Below are 11,166 nucleotides of genomic sequence, written 5' to 3'. Positions count from 1 at the left end.
ACATTTATTTTGAGTGAAAAATGAAAAATAATAATTAATATAATTAAGGTAAAAAAAAAATCGATTAAGATAGTCAAATTTTGTACCACTTAATTTAATTAAATCATTTATTTTTTATTTAATATAAATAAAATAATTATATATGCTACTTTTAACTATGTAATTTACTTAAACGCCTATAATTTTTATTAAATATTAACTGTGATATCATAATTTGAAAGAATTGTAAAATAATTATTTTCTAATACATCATAAATAGGAATTTAATATCTACAGAATAAATACAAGATAATATTTTAAGGACTTGAAGCATTTTATATGAGATAGAAAAATAAAGGAGAGAAGATTATTTTTTATATTACGTATAATTATCAATTCTAAAATTACAAAACATCTTTTTAACAACTTTTAGATAAAGACAATTAAAATTTTAGTTTATAGTGATTCACTTACAAAATCGAGAAATAAAAATTATAAAATATAAGTAAAATATTAAAGTTAAATAACGAATAAAAAAGTAAAAAATAACATATAGGTATAAGTGAATTAATATTGAATGAAGAAAAAGAAAGGTAGAAGTGAATTTAGCAAGCCATGTGCCCATAAAGAGACATGTGGGGAATACAAGAAAAACAATCAGAACGCATCAAAAACACACCACTGCACAAAATGGACAAATAATACATTGAAAAGACAAACAACATATTATTTAAGCAATCAAGTGAATCAGGTAGCAGACCAATTCAAAAATGGTTTTCCATGTGATGATCACCATCTATTTTTCATTGCTGCCTCTTTCAACATTTCAATTACAAGGACCACACTGTTTGACTACAATCAAAAACTTAGTATCAGTATGTTTGAAATTGAAATTGACAGAGCGCAAGTTTGTTTTGGTTAATTGACATGGCTTATATATATCATTCCATTACTTTGAAAAACCAGAAAACCCCTTTCACAGATTACGTTGTGTACTTCTTGGTACAGAGTAGGAGGAGCCTAAGAAAGAACAAGTGTTGCCAAATTCAATAATTAATAAATCAAAAACCCAATAGCTAGTGGAAGAGCCCAAAATGCAACGTCCCCAAGTTCAACACCTAGAAAAATAACATTCACAATAATACACTGACATTCAGCATTTTGCTCATACATTCTCAGCCCCAGCAGAAGATCATCAAGGAGGACAAGAGAGAGATCAAGAAGAAGCTAGAGTGCACTAGTCTAAGGCCACCGTCACTCTCATCATTCATGCCAGATCCTGAAGGTCCCATGCCACTGCCAATGCCTCCTAATACTCCCGGTGTTGTGCTGTATGGAGTAGTACCGGTGGTGGTTCCAGTGCCAGTGCCGGTGCCGGTACCGGTTGATGGGGTTCCAGTGGTGGGAGTGGTGCCCATGGTTGGTGTAGTTGTCACAGGAGTTGTACCAGTTCCTGCAGCACTGATAAGACAAACAAAAGAATCAATGCTCACCCCACATGCTGTGTCTCAAAAACAACACAAACAAAAAAACACAATAGCTGACTACCAGTAAGATCTAGGACCATTACATATTCAACATCTTGGTTAACCTTTGTCTTCACATGATAATTAATCAAGTTTTACACTCAAAATAATAGACACTTAAAATTCATACCCTTTCTTCACCTCAATAAACCGGTTTTTTATGGCCATTAAGTTCTATTTCCACGCACATTCTCAATTCCCAACTACTTTCTTTAAGTTGATAATGACTACAGCATGAACGAAATAATGGTTTTTTAATGGTAACATTCAAGAATAAAATCTTCCGTGAGATTTGCTTCTTAAAACAATCGTCCTTTCCCCCTTCAGATGACAGACAATAATGGAAGTACCAAGACTGTTATCCAAATTGACTGTGGTATAAAAAAGCTCACTTTTCACAAATTTCCAGGTTAAAAAAGAAACAGACGAGGGTTAAACTATCGAAAGCGATGGGTGGTGGCATGAACGGTCATACACAGAAAACAAACATGTCGACTTTTCTAAAAGTTTGATGGCCCAGATCTCGAAACAATGTTGTCCATGTGGCGTTTGTTTCACCGTCATCATTCATCATCAAAAATTCAAACTTGATCATGAAATATGGAAACAAAAACACTCCCGCACTGCTCAGTGCTCACTGTTAACCACCCGAACACTGTCTTCCACTAACTTTTTAATATACACATAAATAAGGGCATTTCTGTCTCCTTACTTGTTTCATTTCCAAAGTGCTAAGGCAAAAAAGCTAAGGATAAGATCGTCCAATTGGGACAAACTTGTCATTTCATAATCATAATGTCCAAGATTTTTTATTTCAAAAAGATTCAAACTTTACTGGAGCATCGGATCCCAATTATTGAAGCATCTTTCATTTAACTTCAAAAGTTAAATGTCTCGCTTCAACGGTAATGAGATGAAGACCAGATTATCAAACTACGATCATGTCAAAACCAAATGAATAAAAAGCCTTCGTCCACGTTGGATAGAACCATATGTCAAAGCGACATTAATAGAACGGAGAAATTACCCAATAATTTATTTTCTTAGTTCCCATCTTTTTCTTGGCTTCAACTATACTCCTTAGTTTTCATGTTTAACAAAAAAAAATATACTCCAAAAAGTAGGGTTTACTTGAATAAAATCTGAGTAATGTTTCTTTTATTTATGTTTTTTTCTATCTACTTTAACATTTTCTTTTATCATGATTAAAAGACAAAATTTGAATTTCAACTTTTCTGCTCTTTTTAATGATAAAAAAGTGAGCACGGGTGTGTAGTACTTTTACTTTAGTATAAAAAACCAGTAAAAAAACATTCAAAGCGAGTATATAATTCCTTCCTTCAACATAAATCTGATCTTAATTTAAGAATAGATGTCACTTTATTTTAAAAAAAAAGCAACCTAATTGGTGTCTTTGAAACGTTGTTTATAACCAAAATATCCTCGCCAATCTATCTTCCCATGGCAAGAGTGAACTGTGTGAAACCTTAAAAAAGACTAGTACACTATCACGCAGCGAATATGCCTATTGCAAACCAAATGACTCTTTTTTATAGATAAAATACCATACTAATATAAGCAAGTGCGCTAACCCTTTTATTATGATATACAAAAAGTGAAAGTTCAATATCAAACGTTCGTCATCCTTCAAAATCAGACAACCACGTTAAAACGTAAAGCAGAAAAGGAAAACAAAAAAGCGTAGTAAATCAAAGGAACAACAAATAGGAAGCTTGAGAATGAAGAACATAAGAGTGGAAGAAATGCATACCTGACACTTGAAGGGTAGACACAACCGCCAGTGCCTGTTCATCAAGAAGGAGAAAAAGAGAAACAGGTAAAAGGGTCAGCTACTCTGGTTTCTTTTGAAAGAAAAATATGCTAAGAAAAGAAAAAAGAAAATAGAGATTGAGGATTTACTGGGGTCAGTAGCAGTAACAGTGGCTGTTCCTGCAAACTCACAGGACCCTTGAGCCTGACCCTTCTTTTGGAAGTAGCTATTCACGGCGTAGTTACAGTGAGCCCTGACGGTGTTGGGCTGGAAGCAAGGCCCGTTTTGATGGAGAGGGTTACAGTCAGCGCCAGCTCCACAAGCATAGTCCAATGTTTTCTGCAGGATCGCGTCGCCTCCATCCTTACAAACGCACCAAGTTGCACCTGTAACAGGTTAAAAACATCAGTGAGCATAGACAACGAGTGTGAAAGAAGAAGAAAAGGTTTAGATTTAGAGAGGAAATGATTTTATGCTTGGTGATGATTGTTTGGGGGAATAAAAGTAGACAGGACTCATTTTGGAGTGTCAAAACAAAAGAATCTACGCTAGTAGATCAAAAGTGTTAAGAAATGTGGAAATGGAACACTGTTGAACAAGTCCCTAGCTTGGATAAAGTTTGGTCTTTGAAGATTTTTCTGAGAAAATAGAAAGGAGAGACATAGATCCAGTGGTTAAAATATGGAAAGGGTGTTTAAACTAGAAAAAGAAAAGTGAAAGTTTGAAGCTTGAGGTTGAGAAGGAAGGGTAGAAGAAAAAGGAGTTGGAAGCATACTTGAAGTGCCAGTGAAAGCTAAAAGAAGCAGTGCAAGAGCTAGAGCAGCCATGTTAGGGGACGATGAGGTAGAGCAATGGTGTGGTGAGAAGGGGATTATACGTAGTAAAGCAGAGAGAGAAAGAGAGAGAGGAGAATGGTGGGTGCGTGACAGAGTGTGTGAGATGAGATGAGAGTATGAGGACAAAATATAACACAGGGGAGGGGAAGAGAGGAGATGGTAAAGTTGTGTAATGTGTAAACGGTGGGATAATGGTTGGCCTCCTTTCGTGTCGGCTTGTGAATGCTTTTTGTACTTTTGCAATTTCAGTCTCACTACTACTACTACTACTTAATGTGGTTAAAAATAATGTAAATAATAGTTGTGTTTCTAATCACGCTCCTCTTTTCTTTACCCTATATCAAGGAAGGAAAATAGTTTCATAGGGACTCGTAAAAGCCTAACAGGGCTGAGTGACTGAGTGAGGAGGCCTAAGCAGTCACTGAACAAGCCACCTATGGGAGTGTGTCACTGTTTATCTTCTGCCATTAATTTCGTCATTTATATCCTACAATGGCATCCAATGACCAGGAACGATGTCAAATAAAGTTTTCCTTTTTACATTTTCTTTACTTCCTGCTCCTTTGCCAAAGTCCTCCAGCTAAAGTATAATAACTGGGAAGAATTAAACAGTACCAGTCAAAATTGATGAAAAGTTTTAAGCAATGTGACAGAGTAATGAAATTTTTAAAGAATAAATTTGCACTGCATAACTTTTTTTAGTTCAGCCTCAGAGTATAAATATTTCAACTATGGAAATAAAAGATTTATTTTTTTGTTGCACGTCTAGTGCTAACGGTTCTTTGGGCTAGGCTAGAATTGTAAAACATCACATGGTAATGTTACATGCACCATGGTCCCATGTAATTCAATGTTATTTCGCTAGTTGTACTTGAGGGTTGCCAGAAGTAATGACAGGAGTCTGGTCTCCGAACTATCCCTTGCTTCTCCTCTTTATTGAATATCTCAGCTGCACCAACGGTCCAAGAATTTTCTTCCTTTTAAAATAAAGAGACAACCAATAAAATAAATAGTGTGTGAGAAAAAGTAGTTACGCAGCACAGATGTCGTTTGTGAACGTGATTAGTGATTAAATCAGAAATGAAATATTTGCTAACTTTTTTCGCTAGCGTCCAATGCTACTACATATTGAAAGTCTCAGGTCTCGAGGAAGTGTAGCATGGCTCACTGGACCATCATCGAATGGATAAGACCACCACCCGAACTAGGGTATGGGCCGGGACCAAGTCGATCGACACATGGGTTAGGTTTAGTGGAAAGAGCAAAGACGTCTACGACTCGAAAAAGGGACAGAATTAAATTAACTTTGAACACCAAAACGCTGTGAAACTAGCTTTGAATGACCCCAAAAAGCTATTAATCCAATATCCATCACTTTTGTTTCATTTCATAGTACCAACACCTACATGGCACTTCTTTTAACCAATTTATATATTTCCTTTTTGTGCTTTTTAAATTAGCAGCGATCGCTATATGAAACATGATCCACACTATTTTGAGATATTTCAAATATTTAAAGGTTTTGACTAGAGAGTCTTGCTAAAAAGTAGTAGTTCATGAATGCATAAAGACTACAAAAACAACCTAAAGCAAGTTTGCATTCTTTATGAAATATTTATTCATTGGGAGAAAATAATCAGTCAATAAATAACTCCCCGACAGTTCCTTACTACCCTTGAATCCAAACCAACATTCTCCGAAACCTAAAGCCACGCAATGATAAAATATAAAATGCAGAGGCCAATTTATTTTTATTTGTATATCATGTGGGCCTTTGATATAGAGACATGGAACAGATTTTACCAAAATTTTGAACTTTCAATACGTCTTTAAGAATTGCAAAATGAAGTTGCTGATGACAACTTGAGGCACTACCTATTCTTCAGAAAGATATTTAAATGCTATGTGGAATTTGGAGCTTATTTTGGTTTTCATGAACGAGCTCGTTACTTAGTATGATGGTTAATAGAAATATGATGCATTATGAAAGCACTGTTCCTATAAAAGCATTTCACAGGCAGGAGAATCATACAATACAACATATCATCGACATGTTGACGGAGCAGAGTTTAATATTTACAATAATGCACAAACAAAATATGCCTGTCGGTTCCTTTTATAATTTTTTGAAGAATTATTCCCAGTCGGCATCAAAGAATCCAGCATCTTTCATCTCGGAATAATATGCAGTGTCCAGAAGGAAATCCTCCTCCTGCAGCAAATAATATGAATGTTCATGCATATATTATAGAAACCAAAAAAGAAACAGTAAATAACACAGAATGTTTACCTGGAAGAAATCTGCAAGAAAAGTAATGTAAAGAAATGGAAGATACAAAGAGTGATAACAAAGCACAGTGAGATCATACAACCTGCAGATGGGAAGCATTATCTGTTATTCGGTGTTTAGGCGATCGAGATTATAATTAAGTACCACTTCTAAGTTCTAATTGAAAAGAAGATATATAGCGTTACCAATTGCCGAGTCCAATGCCAATTCCTGCTAGTCCACAAGCAAAGAGGCTAATCACACTAAGGACAAACATTACAGCAACATAGTTGTAAAAAGCTGGTCTTGCTGCAAAGATGAACGAAAATAAATCTTTTGGAATATAACTGGTAACAGAATTAGTATGTTTGGCAAAAAGTTGTTTCTAATGTATATTTAAACAGATGTTCTATTCAATGATACACTAATATCAATTCTATGTTTCCTCATTTGGAAAGTGGGAATGCCATTCTACGTGCACAAAGCAGCTATCAACACACTGTCAAAAGTTATACTCACGTGGAAGCTTCTCTCTCCATTTGGAGAAATGTGCAAATAAAATGAAACCATAAGCTGCAGCAAGCAATAACTTGTGTAATATCCATAAACTCCACTTGATTGTATGAGCTCTTTCAACATAGCGATTGAACAATGGGACCCCAAATCCAAAAACATATATTGCCTGATAAGGAAATGCTTAATCAGCAGAAGACAAACCACGAAACAATGCATAAAAGGCGATGACAGTTAAAAGCAGTTTGAGTAATTAACATCTACAGAACAATGAACACTTGTGGCACTGTGCCTCGTATCATTTGCAACGAGAAACAGACATGAATAGAACATCATTAGGTTAAAACAACCATATTTATTTTTTGTTTAGGAAACACAATGCAAATAGAAATTCATATACAATACAATGGCAAAGTTACAGATCAAGGATTAGTCATCCTCAAAGAAACCAGATACAGCATAGAATCACAGTTGAATAGAACCTAAAATCAAATAACAAGTAAAATTCTAAAACAATAAAATGGTGTCCCTAATATAACTGGAACAATTTGCTATTTCCTATTTGATACATCATACATCTAAGGGGTGATGCGAGCAAAATTTCAGTTGTACTTTAACGTATTGAAGATATATAATTACATTGAATACATTTATGCAGATATATAATTAGTTACTTATGGTTACAATCCGAGAATAATATTTCCTCATTTATTAAAATATCATATTTGAACCCTCACTAGGACATCTTTTAGCAACAAACAGTCTTGAATTGTGCTAAAACTTTTTCCACAGGAGTTTCATAGCATGCTATCCCCCCTCTCAATCTTGCGTCACAATCGTAGCTAATGTTTTCAAGTGATCTAAAAGGAAGCTTCCAATTGAAATTAAAGATTGAACTCCCCGCAGTTAAAAGCACCCCATTGACATATCATGTGATTAAAGAGAAATATATTAGTTTAAAAGATATACCATACTACATGCGAGCATTAAATTAAGAGAGAATAAGCCACATCTGTCAGATCACGAGGCAAAGTTAAGATGGAAGTGATAGACCACCATTAATTAGGCTATGGGAACGGTGATGCAACCACAATAATCCATACACAACCTTCCTATAAAAATTNAGAAAAACTTGCAAGGCTACATGCCTGAGGGTTTTCAATTCGGAGAAATCTGATAGATGCCTAATACTGGCAGGGANGAATACTGAAAAAATTTGGGAGCTTATGAACTTCTTTTAGTAAACAATAACCACCTTTCCCACTTTTTTAGTGTTAAAGACATTACATAAAATACAAAAATGACTTTTTCCATAGAATGATGGAGTTGAGTTCANNAGTATGACAAAAAGAAAAGCCTCAGAAACATTTTTGAGTAAACTCTCAAAAAGGAAGTGGATAACTCGACATGAATTTGGAAATTTGAATCACGGACATTCACTGCAAAAGGAGACTAATTAATAGTTGTTACAGAAAGCAGTCCCCCATGAACATAAGAAAAAGTACTAGAAACGTAAAATCACAGCCAAAATTAGTTCACTTATCATTTCAAAGGCAACTTTTGTTTATGTTTCATGCTGCAAAACTTTCTTAAGAGCTGTTTGTTGTGGTACCCGTTACTTCTTCAATTGGTAGCGATCAATGTAGCTGGTATTAGTGAATGATGGTTCGGCAATTGACTACTTTCCTGAGCTGTTATATTTGCAATTGCGATGTAGATTAAGACAAAATTACATTGACAACAAGAGACAAACCGGTAACGGGTAGGAAGAAAATCAAATGCTATTCATAAAGGGGAACGTTATATGAAACCAAGAAAGAATAAGCAAGTCGAGACACCATTCAGTCGCAAAAATTCATTTATATTTTACAAAACATATTAAGTATATAGTACATGCGTGTATACAACTAATGTGAATGAAAATCCAACTCACCTTAAGAAGGGTATCCACAAAGACAATAATTCCTGATGCAATGAAAGAATGTGCAAGAGCTTCCATGCCATTCGTATGGTTATCATTCAGTAAGAAAGCTATCAAGCTTATCTCTAGACACAGCATACTAGACGCTGTAAATAATGACAGTAGATTCCATGCAACCTCCTTTCCATGAGAGCACTGCCATGCCTGCTTAAGCAAAAACGAAAGAGTTGAAAGGCTAAAAGAAGGGAAGGTACAAATCCTACTGCCAACTGAATGAAACTAAATTAAAGTGACAATCAAAGTTTACAAAGGAGTACACACAGAAATGGAAAAGCTGTGCCGTAGATTTTGCACCCATACAGATTACTTTTACCCACTGGACTCAAAAGCAAACAGAGCCCGTAGCTGAAAAACTTAAATGCAGATTTTTAAAGTTCGTAAAGTTCTATGGCAGGAATCAAGTCTTCAGCATCAGTGCAGAAGCCACATCGTAACAAAAGCAATGAAAGTCATATTCATAGTTACCTCATGATACAATACTATTATGTATAATATATGGTATGTGGGAGAATACCCAGTTGGTAATTGGTATGCTACACTCATTCACAATTTCGAAGCAATAACATACTCAAAGCCATATTGGGAATTACGGGTAAATAGCATAGTAAATTAAACATTTTAAATAAAACTTGCCACTTCTTCAATTTTTCCTTTTGTTCTGAAGTAAACGCCAACCTTGAGGTTGGACCCCAGCCATGAACACCTATATGACCGGATCCGTTGGTACTCTCGTGCACACTCATGAGATCACAGCTTCGCAAATACTCTCGTTAATTAAACACTTTAAATAAAACTGGTTGTCTCGTGCTTTTTCTATGTGCTATCATTTATTGCTAGTTTTTTTCTCCTAGCATGCTGTTGGACTTCACAAGCCCTCTTCCCAGCTTTCACTCACCAAAGACTAATTAATATGTGGAAATCCCCTCCCCTTTCCCCTCATATATTCGCATTGCAGAGACGGCCGTGTGTTCCAATACGCATTCCACAACAAATTCAATAAAATAAAAAATAATAATAAATAAATAAAAAAAAAACACCACGAACTGGAAAGGGGGTCATAAAAGCCGTGTATTCAAAAGTGAGACCCAAAGGAAAATGGATATCGAAATAACCATTTTAATCATCAGACAGAGTATGATAATTGTTTTTATTCTAAAAATACTTGTCTTAAAATCAAGCGTATCATGATTTTTTACTAATTGATAGTGTAAATCACAGAGACTTCTCAAATCAGCATCATCGAAGCAGAAGACAAAAAAATATATACAAAAAAGGAAAGATGCGATATGGTGTACCTGAAGAGAAGACCATGCGAGGTTTAAAAGCGTGACGAGCCAAAGGAGGGCGTAATAGGAAACGACAACATAGGAGCCTCGACGACAAAGGCTTTTGAGGTTCTTCTTGGCGTGCAGCGCAAGATACAGAGCGAACAAGACGGATGAAACGACAAGGAAGATGCCGTACCCATCGCACTTCAGATCGCTGCCAAGTGGCGACAAAGCTTCATTTTCGATACTCAGTGACATGGTTTCAGGATTTGAGATCCGTTGAGAAGAAAAGGAATTTGTGGGAACCATAAGACATTGTTTGGCCGCTGCTCAAGTGGATTTTCTTCAACAGGATCGTGGAATTGAGTTGACGATGGTGTTAACTACCATCTTTCTTCTCTTGTGATGAAAGTTTCCGTCTAATAATATCAATCATGATTTACAATTTTTTATTACATTTTTAACAGCTTTAATTGCTAATAATTTAGCACTAGGCCTGTAAATATAATAATAAGGAAATATTAAAGCTGAATTCAAGAACAATTGTTCGGTACAAATTCATATATTATAGGTTAAAAAATAACAAAATTCATATATACTTATATTACTAATTAAAGCTATTCCTCTCTTGAATTCTTTTTAGTACATAACTTTTTTTGATTTTATGTTTTAAATAGCTATTTTTTTAAAAATTTAAATAATTACTTACAAACAAAAAAAAATCATTAATACAAAAGGTAACTATTTGCAATAATATTTAAAATAATTATTTTACAATTTAATAATAATATTATTTCATTAATCATTATGGTATATTTTATGATATAAAAAAATTAAACACATAAATATAAAAGCATGTGTTTTTGCTAGTGTATAAGAAAAAGGATGACAAAACTATATAATAATTATATTATTTTAATTTGTAATTAGAAAATTTAATTTTGCATTCGTCTATGCTAATATATAAAGGAATTTCCCTTTTTGTATCCATATTTGTTTTTTAATTTTATTTTTTAATCTCAA

General features: G+C 34.5%; 2 protein-coding genes across 2 annotated transcripts; both read right to left on the bottom strand.

Moving 5' to 3' along the window:
• Positions 1–891: 891 nt before the first annotated feature.
• Positions 892–4,315, bottom strand: LOC106769075 (PLASMODESMATA CALLOSE-BINDING PROTEIN 3). The gene is made up of 4 exons (XM_014654538.2): positions 4,052–4,315; positions 3,426–3,662; positions 3,277–3,310; positions 892–1,440 (listed from the first exon to the last, which is right to left on the bottom strand). Exons 1-4 carry the CDS (start codon positions 4,101–4,103, stop codon positions 1,155–1,157), a joined length of 609 nt encoding a protein of 202 aa, XP_014510024.1. The 5' UTR covers positions 4,104–4,315; the 3' UTR covers positions 892–1,154.
• A 1,594-nt stretch (positions 4,316–5,909) lies between these two features.
• LOC106766856 lies at positions 5,910–10,573 on the bottom strand. Its single transcript, XM_014651625.2, has 6 exons — positions 10,171–10,573; positions 8,828–9,019; positions 6,901–7,063; positions 6,588–6,690; positions 6,403–6,484; positions 5,910–6,324 (listed from the first exon to the last, which is right to left on the bottom strand). Exons 1-6 carry the CDS (start codon positions 10,450–10,452, stop codon positions 6,247–6,249), a joined length of 900 nt encoding a protein of 299 aa, XP_014507111.1. The 5' UTR covers positions 10,453–10,573; the 3' UTR covers positions 5,910–6,246.
• Positions 10,574–11,166: the final 593 nt, after the last annotated feature.

This window comes from Vigna radiata, chromosome 7 (genome assembly GCF_000741045.1).
Source record: "Vigna radiata var. radiata cultivar VC1973A chromosome 7, Vradiata_ver6, whole genome shotgun sequence".
In the NCBI taxonomy this organism is placed as follows: Eukaryota; Viridiplantae; Streptophyta; class Magnoliopsida; order Fabales; family Fabaceae; genus Vigna; species Vigna radiata.
The sequence above is the reverse complement of the archived record's forward strand: the minus strand, read 5'-3'. Positions and strand labels throughout refer to the sequence as shown.

What these genes read in the sequence shown, in the direction of transcription:
- LOC106769075 (XM_014654538.2), bottom strand. Translation starts at nt 4,103, where the DNA reads ATGGCTGCTCTAGCTCTTGCACTGCTTCTTTTAGCTTTCACTGGCACT. An exon ending in TGTTACTGCTACTGACCCCA is followed by an intron (nt 3,311 to 3,425) that starts GTAAATCCTCAA and finishes CTTGATGAACAG; the next exon opens with GCACTGGCGGTTGTGTCTAC. An exon ending in GTCTACCCTTCAAGTGTCAG is followed by an intron (nt 1,441 to 3,276) that starts GTATGCATTTCT and finishes TTGTCTTATCAG; the next exon opens with TGCTGCAGGAACTGGTACAA.
- LOC106766856 (XM_014651625.2), bottom strand. Translation starts at nt 10,452, where the DNA reads ATGGTTCCCACAAATTCCTTTTCTTCTCAACGGATCTCAAATCCTGAA. An exon ending in TCGCATGGTCTTCTCTTCAG is followed by an intron (nt 9,020 to 10,170) that starts GTACACCATATC and finishes TTGCTTAAGCAG; the next exon opens with GCATGGCAGTGCTCTCATGG. An exon ending in TTGTGGATACCCTTCTTAAG is followed by an intron (nt 7,064 to 8,827) that starts GTGAGTTGGATT and finishes TTTCCTTATCAG; the next exon opens with GCAATATATGTTTTTGGATT.